The sequence below is a fragment of the Opisthocomus hoazin genome, chromosome 5 (assembly GCF_030867145.1).
Source record: "Opisthocomus hoazin isolate bOpiHoa1 chromosome 5, bOpiHoa1.hap1, whole genome shotgun sequence".
Taxonomy (NCBI): domain Eukaryota; kingdom Metazoa; phylum Chordata; class Aves; order Opisthocomiformes; family Opisthocomidae; genus Opisthocomus; species Opisthocomus hoazin.
This window is the reverse complement of record NC_134418.1, coordinates 45,089,603-45,103,715: the sequence shown is the minus strand read 5'-3', so window position 1 is coordinate 45,103,715 and position 14,113 is coordinate 45,089,603. Positions and strand designations below refer to the sequence as shown.

Below are 14,113 nucleotides of genomic sequence, written 5' to 3'. Positions count from 1 at the left end.
CTCACTGTGAAACCTCAACTTTTTCAGGGACCTGAAATGCCAAGCATATTAAAGTACGTTGCAAAAGAGGATTGATTCAGGGGAATAACATAATTTGTGAGTAAAGCTACCATTTGCATTATGGATGGGTAGTTTTATCTCATGTTAAACACATGTGGAAAGTCACCTTTTGGAAAATGTAGAGGGTTTCTATTTGTAATGAAAGGTCTGCACTTCTGAGTTATGATTAGCATAAGATAATTGCATTTTTGTGCATTAAACGTGTTGTCAGTCATGATGTTATTTTTGCACAGAGAATGATACACTTGGTAATACGTCTTTCCTCTCTACTTTATTTGATAGTTATGAAGTGTAATGCATTTTGGCACTGACCGTGTAATGGCATAACTGAAATTATATATTGTTCAGGATGGAGTATGCAGGAGTACTGGATAGAGTCAATCTGTTGATCTTTCCTCCTCACGGAGTTACAGGGGCAGAAAATCAAGAGAAGGGGAGACAGAGGCAGTCATCACTTCTTGTAATGCTGATCCTTGTCAGACAAATACTGATTTCTGTAAGGATCCTGGAAAGGCTCCAGGTCATTACCCTGTTGTGGTATTTCAGCCAACATCAGGTGGCTGGAGGGTTCAGGAAACCTTTTTGTCATCATCTGTCCTCATCCACTGGTCTTGCTATGGGTCTGCAAAATAGCCGTGTGGCAATGATCTTTAAGACTGAGCAGGCATTTCACCAGGGAGTAAAAGTGAAGACCTGTGAAGCAAGAAAGAAACATATCTTATGTTCTGTGGTACCTCTTGGCACCTTTCCAGAATTTAGACAGGTGTCTATGGACTTTTGTTTACGGTTGGTTTCTTCCTCTATTAATTTCCCTTGGCTGCACTGTACTACTGTCCATAAAGTACGTTTGTCATACTGGCCATTCAAAAGCTTATAGTAGAGTCTGTAAGGCACTTATATTCTTGTGATAATAGGATCATTGTAAAAAATCTTATCTGTATTTTTCTTCATTATATTATAGTGATTTGGCAAATCATTTGTATAGGTAATCAGACATGACAGCTTGCAAATGGATTGATAGCTGTTTCAAACAACTGATACTGAGGAAGCCTCAATTAGATCAAATGTGTTAGGTTGGATTAGGATCAAAGCCCAGACAGACCATAAGTATATGCAAGACGATGACTAGGTAAGGAAATGTCTCATGAGGAATTTATCGCATACATTTGGCTGGTTTATCAGTTCCAATAGCTTGCGGAATTCTTTAATATGTTTGTTATTGTGAAGCTCTGGTAGAATTCTGTTGTAAAATAGTCTTTATTGTGTGGATAGCTTCTAAACTGAATAGTGCACAATTTAGACTATCTAATTAAATGAATTGGTTGATGTTGCTGCTTCTACAGTGGCAGGTAGTTTCTGCAATTAGCCTAAACATGGAATGAAGATGATTCCTTGGAATATAATTTTTAATGTAATTATTACAAAAAAATGCTGGGCATGTTCCAGTTTTTTAATATTTTTGTTGTTGTTAACTCTACTATTCTGATGTTCCTTTATTCCATCTGTCTTTTTTTCCTCTCTTCTTTCTCTTTTTTTCTCTGAGTCTTTCCAGACAAAGAGACTTTTGTGAAATAATATCTAGCAAGCTCCTATTTCCCGTCTGTCTTGTATATATCTTTGATGGACCGTAAGCCTGATGTCAGGGTAGTTTGTTGTTTGATATGCCTGGTTACATGAAGAAGATTAATTTGTTCTTAAATTAAAGGAGGAGTAGGAGTTAGACTTAACTCATAACAAACAGGATATGTAAGACTATATATGTGGATGACCTCTAATAAATTTTGGCGTATCTCTGTAATGATATGGAGTTCCTTTCAGGAACAACTGGAAATTCCTTGGGTGATGGTAAGGAGTGTGTTTGTGTCTTCATAGCACATCCTTGGACAGTAGCTCTGTCTTAATCACTGCCTCATCTCCTGTTCTTGAATCCTCCAATTTTAAATTTTGCATCTTCTTCTAAAAAGGGGAATGTTTCTAAATAGCCCATGTCATGGCTACACTGCAGTTATCTATGACTGTTAGAGGCTGTTAGAAAACCAGACAAAAACTAGGCAAGCCTGTGATACAAAACTTCTTTTCTCCTGATTTTTCTCCTAATTGTACTATTAAATGCAGCTCTCCTCTACCAGCAAAACTGGTTTATTTAGAAAAGCAGTGATGATGGTTTGTTGCAAATACCAAGTTCCCTTTTGCTAGAACAAAAGTTCTTCGGCTTCTCATGAACTCCTGTACTTGAAAATATCTACAGTCTCTGGAGCAACAGTAAATTTGTTTGAGAGCTGCTTTTACCATCTTGTCTCTTGCAATATGTTCATATGTCAGAAAAACTCCAAGAACTGGGAAGGCCTGGTTGATGGAAAACACCTTCCAAGCCACGTAGGCTAAACCATGGTCCTCCATGCTAAAACTTACAGCAAATCGGAGCGGGGCTTTTGTGTTCGAGTGAGCCACACCTGCATGGATGCAGTCTGTTATGATGATTTTCACTGGATAAATAGTTTTAGTATAGAATCACATAGTGCAACAAAGCATGTTATTGTGAGGCTTTAAGCACATTTTTTCTCTTGAGTTAGTGACTTCCAGAAAGACTATAAAGACATAGTGTAAATGACAAAATTTTAACAGAAGGATACAATACTTGATTTAGATGGAGGATGACTGGGTCTGGGTAAAGATTACTAATTCATTTCAAAAAACAGGCCAAAGGAAAGCAACTAAGGCAAAGAACATGAGTGAAAACACTGGAGTCACAAATGAAGTAATGCTCTTTCCAGATTGAGAATATGGCAGCAGATCAGGATTTTTTTTTTTTTTAATAAAATGCATGTAGTTTTTGTTATATTGACGATACCCTGCAAACCTCCAGTGCTTGAGTGGGAGTGGGGAAGGGTGGGCAAGCAAAGGCAAAGATGGGATATGACTTTTGGTCTCATGCTTCACAGGCTCGCCTGATGTTTCACTGTAAGCATTCATTCATCATTCTCAAATTACAGATCTTCTAGTCAACTTTCAGGTCTCTTTGAATTCAGGAGGACGGAAAGGCAAAATCCTCATAATTGGACTAGATTTAAAAACAGAAGGCAAGGTAATTCAACCTGTGCACACCAGGCCTCCACCACAAGCTGAAATAATGAAAATGACTCCAAAGAAATATGAACAACAGTGTGTCTTTTCCTTTAATGCACCCTGTCCAGCCGCGTCAAACAGGAGAAAAGTCTGGAGTATAAGCAGCTTTATGTAGATTCATTAAGACCTCAAAATTTCTTGATGATGGCTGAAATCAGGCTTGAATTTTAAAAGACCTATTAAATACTGATTTAATAGCCATGTAAAAGGCTTGACTATGGCATGTTACCACTGTTTTAGATTTGTGCAATCAGAATGATCAAGTGTACTTTTTTGTTATCTACGTTTTGCTCTTTGGATAGTAAGTGGTCTTTTCCAATACCTACAATTATTCATATTTTTGACTTGCATAGACTTAAAGAAAACTATGATACTGTACAGCAGCTGCTTTTGACATGTATTCTGCACTTTGCATTGACATTTTTTAAAAATAAAAGCTTACTCTTTGTTTCTATTTGTTTCTTCTTCAAAGAGAAGAGCCAGAATGTTTGCTCATTACAAATACCAGACTGAGAATATTCACTCCTTACAATACAGCCTGATATTGTCGTACAAGCCAACAAAAAAGACCAGAACCCTTTCTAAGTGCATCTATGTTAATGCAGGGAAAAACGAGATGTCTGGGGCAGGGGAGGTGTTGTTTTGCCTTTTTGTCTGTTTTTTCCTTAGTTTCTTGGGGCATGACTTCTTTGAAAAAATAAGTGCTTGAGCCATAGTACAACCTTAATTTTGTTCAAAATAAAGGCAAAAAGAAAAACTGCCTAATTCCCAACAAACTGTACATTTCCTCACCCCATATCTGCTCCTTGTCCAAGAATTTTTGAAGATTTTTGAATGGTAGGGGATGAGTGCCCGTTTGTGACTGCCACCCCTTAATTTTTTAGCCAAGTGCAAATTAATTTAGATTTTCATCTCCCTCACATCTCCATTTTTAAGTTTTCCAACATTTGGAACTAATTCCCTTTCATAAATACATATATTTACTTTCTTCTTCTGAGCTGGGGGGTTTTGTTCATTCTTCTTTCTGTGCTTCACCAACTTTTCATTCCTTTTATTTCCTTCTCTGTTTATTCCACTGAACTGCTTTCCATCTTTCTGATCTTTTTCAGTAAATTTTAGGTATCCAGCAAACTAAAGCCAACTGCAAATACGCTTGCATCCACAGAGCAGTTGTTGTAAAGACACATAACTTCACTTGAAGGAATTGATAGAAACACTGCCAACCACCCAAGCTGAACCAAAGTCTGAGATGGTGGTTGAATGGACTTTTCATCAGAGCAAAAAGAAAGAAAGTGTCCTGCCATTGGGGTTATTAATGTACTATGTTTTACTATTTTAGAACTGCTGAATATATATTCGTGCTGTCTGTGAGGGGTTACAGAATGAAAATGTATGTTTCATAGCGTACAGGACCCATGTGCTAAGCACGTGGCCAAATTTTACCTCCTTGTATTAATCTAGTCTTTTTCCCCAAGATCTAACATTGCTTGGCATGACATCAACCCTTGTTTAGGGGTAATAAACGAAGATAGTAGTAACTTGGAGAGTGTTTTTAGGAAAACACTGAAAGTGGAGGGCTCTATTTTATGAAACGGGAAGTTTTCATGTTTTTTTTTCTTTGACAAAAGAAAACAGTTATGGCTTTGTTAGATTTATGAAGCTGATAATATGAGACATCCCTTGAAGGCTTCCCTTTTTGGCCAGGAAAAGGCTGATGGACTGTGTAGTGAAAGTGTTAGGGGCCTTATTAATAATAATATCTTGTATGAGTATCTCTGTTTATCAGAATTGTAGAACTGTCAACTATCTAATTTGATACTGGCCTCTTCTTAAGATATGATTTGTTGTCCTTTTTAGTGTTCTCTCTTTCTTGAAAAATGCAAACGTAAAATACTTAATATGAATGTTTAATTTTTCCTAGCTATTGCCCCTGCATATATATTCTTCCTAAAAATTTTGAAATGGGTAGCTGCAAGATTTTACAGCTTCTGATGCGTATGCAAGTAAGCTGATGAATTTGGAGTTTAGTTACAATATAGAGGTATTCAAGTATATATTTGGAACATGCTTTACAGAATAAAGGTCTCATGTTGGTTATTTTTAAAGTAGAAGTATTAAATCCTCAACATAAAGAATGGATTCCTTAGACTACATTTTATTACCTCTTGAAAACTAGACAAAATGTATTACCTTAAAAATGCAACCACCTCCTGTTCTAGCTTTTTCCCGGTTCTGAAACAAGGAATGGCTGAAGTACTTGTGAGGTGGTAAACAAGCATTGAATTTCAGATTAGTGTTGTGTATAGTAGAAGTTCCTCAGCTATCCTGATTTTCATTGAACTTATGCAGCCAAAGGCTGGGACGTTGCCGTTGGAAGTACACCTACCAAACGAGATGTCTGTTTGGAAAGGGGAAAAAACTGTCCAGGAGTATAAATGGGTGTTCTGCTGTTTGTGTATTAAAAGACAGGATCAAAGAGCATTCCAGACATTTATCTTCTAGGATGTCAAGTTCGGTGATTTTCCCAGTATTAGGAAATTATGTGAGTCTACTTTGAGCCTACTTTAAGCCTACAGAGTGTTTTGGGTCTGCTTTCAGGATCACTTTTTTAAAGCAGGAGTCACAAAAAGCCAGCTGTTGAGCTCAGTTAGATGTGATATACATACCACTGAAAAGTGACGTGTGTCTTTAGCTCTCTTGCTTTCTGATCTTTCCTGATGATGAAAGCAAAAGATATTTTCTAAAAATTCATGGCAGCTGCTTTATGTGATCAGCTCCAGCAGTCAGTCAGATCCTGTGATAGACACTGTGCTGATATTGCCAATGCTATAGGTGAATATATGCAATACACTTCCCCCCCTCCCCAGTGTTTCCCAACAGCATGTTTTTTTGCATGTACTACACACCTAAGGATAACAGTTTGGGCAATGTTTTACTTTAGTTTTTCAGCAACATTATAAAATAGTCTGGGAACAGTTATATTGCAGATTAACCTTCCTAAAACTGCTGTGGCAGTAGGAGCAGACATTTTCATAAGAAAATATCTGTAGAATAACAGAAGAGTGATGGATATGTCTTTGCTAAACAGCCATATGTAATAGTGTATTTACCTACACATATAAGTGTGTTTTGTGTGTTTTCTATGTATTTAGGAGAGCTGTGCAGTGCAAGCGGACAACAGAGATGTTAGTACTTGTGATTGGAAACAAGTGTGCAGTTGGTCCCATCATGTCAGCTTGCAACTAAGGTGATTTTTCAGAAATCCATTTTCTTCAATGCTTTTTTCACGATGTTGCTGAATGACTTGCATTTTTGATCGAAGGCGCAATTCATTCCAAGTTTTAACTACTTAAAACATCTTAAAATTGATTCCTGGCTCATAGGTTTTACACAGCTGTAACCTCACTGATTACTGGAATTGCTTGCAACATACGACCTAGACTTGCTTCTAGTTAGCAGGAGAATCCTATACTGGACTTGGCCTTACACTTACTAAGGGTCTGAGGCAAATCCCATAGAGAAAATGTTAGCATAAGATTTTGCAATGTTAAAGCAAATAAGAATTATGTAGTGATTTTGATTAGATGTCAGCCGGGCATTGGTAGAGAATTAGACACTAATCCAAAATGTTCAGTGCTTGTTTTATCCACTGCTGAATTAGTCAGCTGATCATATGTTGTCACCCTTCTGTAACAGAAGTATATAATTATAGAGCAAAATTAGATTTTTATTTTAAAAGAAAAATGTTAACTAACATAATTTTTAACAAAAAAAAACCCAAAATGCTAGCAGGATACAATTTTCTGTTTTATTAAATTGTTTGTTTCAGTAAGTAGAGGCTTATTAAACATTTCAGGTACTCATTTTTGTTGATTTCTGTTCATTATGTGGAAAATCATCAAACAAGTGGAGGACAGAGTCTTATTAATTCTTGATGTAAGCAACTTTTTTCTTGTTTATTCTTATCTTGTCTATTCCTTGTCAATTATCTATAAGCAATGAAAACTTTCTGAAATTAGATGTTACAATCTTGTACTGCAAAGCATACTGCATGCAGCATAAGGCCTAATTTTTCTAGAAAAAAATAATTAATGAGCTGGAAACTTATGGCTTCAAGACCAGTTGTTATCTGATAACCTTTGTTGTGTGGAAACAGGGGATTTGCCAGATCACTTAAGAATTTTACAGAATACTTCTAAAGAGTTAATTTTCTAAAATAGAAGAAAATTACAATCTACATTTTCTTGGTTTTATACATTTTAAATTGCATTACATTCATAATAGATTTTTTTCATTTTTCATTTCTATAATACAAAATAACTACCGTTTTTAAGAAATTATTTTCCTGAAAGCAAAGATTCAAAGCTTAGTCACAATTTCCAAATATTTTTGCACAATCAATCGATAGATAATTCATGATATGCTATCTTTCTTATGTGATACTACACGTTGCCTACATTTACCAGAAGATACTGAATTCAGCTTGTGCTCACGTTTGATGTTGATAAGCACATACTAGCATTGTTAAAATATCAGTTATGCGGAATACAATGTCACCCACCTAAAGCCTCCCAAAGAGTTATTTTCACAGCTTAATCCCACTCCTGACAGAAATAATGTTTGCAAAAGTAATCTTTAAGAGTCAACATGTAGCTTAATTAGGGAGCTGATGTGCTAAGACACAGGCTGTGACCCCTGAGCTAGCCTCCAGCCTCTTGGAAGACGTGTGCTGGTCAACACTGGAAGGTCTGGAAGAGCAGACCGTTGTGGTTCCGATGATGCACCTCTGTGCCTGGCTGGCTTTGTCCTGAGGTGATATAAATATAGTTAAGCAACGACCTGAGGGAATTCTAGTTGTGCTTTGCAAACTATGTGTAGTATTCAGGGTACTTTTTCTGTGACACGGGGGGAACGTGTTAAAGAGCCAGCCATTTCAACTGAACTGGGCTTGGATTTCACTGGAGAAGGAGAACTATATTGTAGATGAGAACTCGAAATATCTGGAGGTGACCATCAGACACAGAGGATATCCGCGAGAAACTTCTTTTATCAGTAAGTAAACTTCTAATGTTTGAAGCTTCTTGCACCAGAGAAGGCTCTTTTAGGGAGGTGTTCTATAATTGGTTGTTTCTCTGTTTACGAAATAAATGCCAAATAATGAGAACAACAATGGTATAGATTTTTCTTGCTCAGACGTGGGTATGTGTTTCGTTTTCCACTACTGGCACACAGAAATCTAGGTGAGTATGATATTAGTAGATGTAAGAACAAATCAATAAAATGAACTTCTACTGTTTGCCCAGTGTCTTTTTTCCTGAAGTCACTTACCAGACAACAAAACAGAAATTGGGATGCTCTGCTTTGTTTATTTTGGCAGGAGGATACATTTTGTAAACACATTAACCTCAGCTGTAGGTAAACAAAAAAGTTCTTGAAGTAGCTGGTCTCAGCTTGCAGAGCCAAGTTGTGGAGAAATTAATTACAACTCCTCACTTACAAAGGCAGTGTTATGCTGGCCTTTGAGCAACAAGAAAATCTGAAAGCTACTAGAAATTCTCGAAGGGTTGTCTGGTAGCAGAGGTGGCAGGCGTAGAGCACACTGAAGTTATTAGCGTGCTCTCATGGGACAGCAGAGTACCCAGTTGTGACAGCTCTGCAAAGTAAACAGGAATCAGAAATCTTTGCACCAATGGAGCGACTCAAGGAGCACTGAGCAGAAAGGTCTTTTTCTCCCTGATTTAAACACAACAAAAAGATATGTTTAAAGTTTTAGGGTTTTTATCATTTAAACCCACTTATGACAGGATTTGCTTTGTGCAACACAAATATATTGGGCTATTATTTGAGTATTAATTAAGTCAGGCATTTAAAATTTAAGCAGTGGTGGAACAGAAAAACTGTGGCAATTAAATAATTTAGGAATTATTTCATTACTCCACAGCCTTCAGCAGCTCTTCACTAGCCATCAGATTTTCCAGCATACACTTAGGCCATTTACTTGAGAGGGATTAATCATTCTCAACTTGGAGAGCTAAAGTGACTCATAATTGCTGGTGTTGAACCTTAATAAAAAGATGCTTATATACTTGAGCTAATGCTGGACTGAACCCCAAAGGCAGTAATGAATTTCAAAACCCCATGGTGACTTGCAAATCTTTGCTTCGTTACATCCACAGTTGGATTCTGCCTCTATGTGTGCACCTTTGATTAAAACAAACAAGAAACCTAGCTGTAAAAATATGCAGGCTTAAAAATGTGTAACAACTTTTTTCTGGAGTGCCTTCCTATGTTATATTTTTATGTATGATATGGTCTTGCTTTAAAAAAATCAAGAAAAAAATTTAAAAATTGAGTGTTTGTGCTGCATTAAGTAGCAAAAGCTGAATGAATCCTTATGTCAGTTGTAGCATCCTGCACATGAGTTTCCAGTAAAGTAGGTTCATGTTTCTGGATATTGTTTTTTCTCTTTCAAAACATTCACGGTTTATCAACCTTTTCTCATGCTGCAGCAAAAGCCATCTGATCTGAATAGCAAACAAAACCTACTTTGAGTTAAACCCTCATCTGCTGCTTAACTTTGAATTCAATGGATTCATCTCTAGCCCTCGAATCTCTATGCAACTACCCTCTGTATTTTTTATGAAGATGAGAACGTGTAGTCTTTTAAACCCGTACAGTGAAAAGATTCTGCTTGGATAATACCCCAGCAGAGGGGATGGGTGTGTGACTACGTGTTGCAGTTTAGAGTTACTCAAGGCAGAAAAAATGGGGGTACGAAAGAAGCAGCAAATTTGCATAGTGTGGTGGACCCAATAAATCCTGAGAACGTTGTTCTGTTGCACTGAGCTGCAATTCCACATCAAATGTCCAGTGATTTACCCACCTAGCTAGGAGAGCATCTGCAGAAGCAAGACTTGGACAGATGTGAAAGTCTTTAGGGGTTGTTTAGTGTACAGGTGAAAGTGATAAAAGTACTCACAGATCTTAAATGCGTGTAAGTACAGCATGGATACAGGGCAGTAACAGAAACTGTAAGCACAAAGTATTTATGTTTACATATACTGATTAATTTCTCTTTGAAAGAGATGAGCAGTGGCGTTTTTTGGTTTGGTTTGTAGTTTTTTTAAGTGGGTAACTAAATTATATCCTCAATGAAGCCTTGAACACCTTAATTGACATAAATAGATTTCTTAACAGACTGATACGTCTTTTCTGAAGGCATAAGTGGAAAACTTGTTCCACAAATTGTTAGATAGATGGGAACATTGGGCCTGTTGAACAGTTCTGTTCAGTCATATTTGATAAACAGCCTCATGCCTCAGTAAATTTGTTGATGTTTGTACAGGGTTAAAGCGCCCAGCAGGTGAAGTCAATGAAATTTTTCATGCAAACACATTTCTTTATGCACAGAAATGTTGGCAGGATCCTACTCTAATTGCTTATTTTTTATGAGCTATGCAACAATATTAGAGGAAGTGTGATATAACCATCCTTATTTTTTTTTCTGAAGGTCAGTAACTGCCAGATTAACATTTTAAAACTATTTTTTGTGGTGGTTATTTTATTAAAATGCATGGAGAATAATTCTTCTGAATCTTTATGCAGGTATTGGAACCAAAGATGGTACGGCAGTAAAGGATAAAGACTTAAAGGGGAAACCTCAGAAACAGGTCCAATTCAATCCAGGACAGGCTTCGTCTGTCTGGCGAGTGTGGATATTTGCAGACATTGAATAAGAGGCATCTGGAACATTCCAGATTTTTCTGTCTGATCTAGATATGGCTGCCCTTGAGGTTCCAGCAATAGCGACGGTTGAAATCATGGATCCTGGTAATGGTATCTATCACTTCTCGTTCCCTGAGAATTTGTGATTAGGTGCAGTATTGTTCATGTGCAGGTCCTGTGAGTACCTGCATACCTCATCTGTCTTTGCTTTGTTGTGTTTCAGCTTTGTCTTAAAGCTTCACCTAGATAAAGAAGGAATTTATATTTCTTATTATATCTCTTCCCTGGCTAAATTCATACTCTGTATGTAATGTCATACAGGTTTTCAGCCTTGGTCCCCCCTTCTCTCATCATATTTTTCTTCAGTATCCACAGTCTACATTCCTCAGCTGAAATATAGAATAGAGGAAGATATAGGTGAACTGCTGATTCCTGTTAGAAGATCTGGAGATGTCAGTCAAGAACTGATGGTCATTTGTTCTGCACACCAAGGTATGTTAATCTAGCTGGGTAACAGATTATTCAGCATAATATTCACATTTAGGTAAGAGAGTAAATGCAGTTGTTAGTCAGCAAATATTGCCAGTAACTTCAGTAGGTGGAACAAGTGATATTTGCAGGCAACTTACGTCTGTCTACTCTGTTTATGAGTGTTTTAAATCCTGAAATGTAACAGAGTGTGTGTGTATGCACACACGTATATATGTATACATATATGTACACGTGTGTGTATATAGATAAGTATACTTGTATGTACACTTTTTTCGAAGAGGCACCTTTTTTTTGCTGCAGCTTTTCCTGCTGAGGAGGAAATGCCTTTCCCTGCACTGAGTGTTCAGAAGTTAAAAAGGATTCTTCCAGTCTTCAGCTCTGTGCTTCTCCTGTTGTTGAGGATCTGACTGATCGTTGCACCTTTGTATATACCCTGAATGAGAACTGAGCTCCCCAGTGCAGGGGGGGGTTCCTGTCGTCAGTGTTTTGCTTTCTGACTATGTAGCTGGAAGAAGCCAAGTCAGGCCTTCAGCTGATCCAGCAAGAACTAGTATTTCAAAATTGACAAACTACAGGCTGCATCACTTTTTGTTTAAACATAACTGACACAGAAGGCTGCATGAAGCAATGATCTATCTTAACAATGTTTTTTATCTCATTTGTGAACCTGTGTTATCAAAGGCTATGTACGGAGTTGGTCATGAACCACAGAGAGGACAGATGTAGAACTAAACCATTTCTAAAATCAAATGAGATTTGGCGGTTTTGTTTTGGGTTAGAGGACAGCTATAAAGTTGTCAGGGTTTAAAGCAGGGCGGCAATAAACTGAGTGACAGATGCTGTCTATTAACCCCCACCCTCCCACCAGAGGAAGGGAAAAGTTTCAGATCACAACCCTGTCTTCACTGGATATTCAGAGAGGTGGGAATGTAAATTTGTGGTGGTGTGCTGACTGTCAGCATGGTGATAGTCACTCAAATACTATAGTTAATACAGAGAGGTAATTGATAATATGATTCTTTCTTCAAATTATTTGAATCTTATATTTTCCAAATATAGTTCTTGACTACAAAATAAGATGGCTATAAACAGAAAAAGCAAGATAGCAGAGGAGAGATAATATTAGATACTGTAAAAATACTAGATATTACAAAATATATCCAATAACTCTTCATCAAAACTAAAATGTGCATTCAAAAACAGATTTAATAAAGTTAAGGTAATGGGTGTGTATAAATGTAAACCATGTTTAAAATAGAAGTTAACTTGTATCCTAAGCAGTGAAATACGAAAGTTTTGATTGAAAAAAAAAATGGTTTTCGTATAGAAATCTCCTATCAGCTAGTTGTAGCTTGAGATACTAGCATTCTGTATGTTTCATGGGCAGGGAAAATGAGGGATCATCCTCAATTCTGTGGCTTATTTAAACTTTTGATTCAGAAAATCCTTTTAACATCTTTTGTTTCTATTTTGCACTTACCTGTAAGAGTCAGCCTGAATGATTGGCAGGAATCTTCAGAGAGTCAGGCATTCAGAGGTCATTTGATTCTTCATCGGAGACGTATAAGGCCTTAACAGAATTTTCCCCTCTTTTGTTGTGTGTTGAGGCACAGAAAATCTTACCAAGTTACTTAAGGCTTTTTGTCCTTGTACTCTGTCAATCTCTCTAGCCTTAATAATGCTAGCCATTTACTCAAGTGCACAATTACCATAATTGTCGTCATGATAGGTGTTTTCCATAAACATGCTGAAGTAGAATAATTTTCCCAAAGTTTTAAACATGGTAAGCATAGTAAACATGACACTGTCTCTCATTTAATCTTTCTCAGCCTGCTTAAAAAGTGTCTGACACCTTACTAACCTGTGTCCACAGTAACAGAATGTAATCAATGCATGTTGCCTGTACTTATGACGTCTGAAAATCAGGCTACATAACTTACTCAGAATTGCATGGGTTAGAAGGGACCTTGAGATGTCTCCAATTCGACCTGCTCCTCAAAGCAGGGGCAGCTTTGAGGTGGAACAGGATTGCTCAGGCTTTTGTCCCCTGAAGTTCCCTGACCTAGGGCAGGCCACTGAGGAATGCCACTTGTAACTGGCCTTCAGGTGAAGTACAAACTATTAACCACTATCCTCCGATCCTGGTGATCCAGCTGGTTTTCACCCATCTATCTGTCTGCTCAACTAGATAGTAACATCCGAATTGGCTACAAGGTTGCCGGTAGTGCAAATCCACAACAGTTCTTAGGTTCATATTGCATATAAGCCTTACTTTTTTTTAAACAAATATTTCACACAAATAAATGCAGCAGAAGTAAAAGGGAGGAATTTCCCTCCCCTTTCCCCTCCCCCCACCCCCCCCTTCTGAGAATCACATAGTGAGGTAAATGTGAAGTTCAAATTCACATTCATTTTTTCAGGATGAGTCCTCATCCTAAAGTCCCAGTGACTCATAGGAAATCTAATCCATGAAAGAATCACAGAATCAAAGAATGTTCAGAGTTGGAAGGGACCTCTGTGGGTCATCTAGTGCAAACCCCCTGCCAGAGCAGGGTCATCTAGACCAGGTTGCACAGGACCGCATCCAGGCGGGTCTTGAATATCTCCAGAGAAGAAGAATCCACCACCTCTCTGGGCAGCCTGTTCCAGTGCTCCGTCACCCTCAGAGGGAAGAAGTTCCTTGTGTTCAGCTGGAACATCCTGTGCTTCA

General features: G+C 37.6%; 1 protein-coding gene across 1 annotated transcript in view; it reads left to right on the top strand.

Annotated features, from left to right (window-relative positions):
* The window catches only part of LOC104331061 (FRAS1-related extracellular matrix protein 2), a 104,787-nt gene that overhangs the window by 53,348 nt on the left and 37,326 nt on the right, over positions 1 to 14,113 (top strand). The window contains 3 exon segments of the mRNA XM_075422096.1: positions 8,095 to 8,238; positions 10,792 to 11,022; positions 11,278 to 11,403. Of these exon segments, the coding sequence (XP_075278211.1) occupies positions 8,095 to 8,238; positions 10,792 to 11,022; positions 11,278 to 11,403 (501 nt within the window).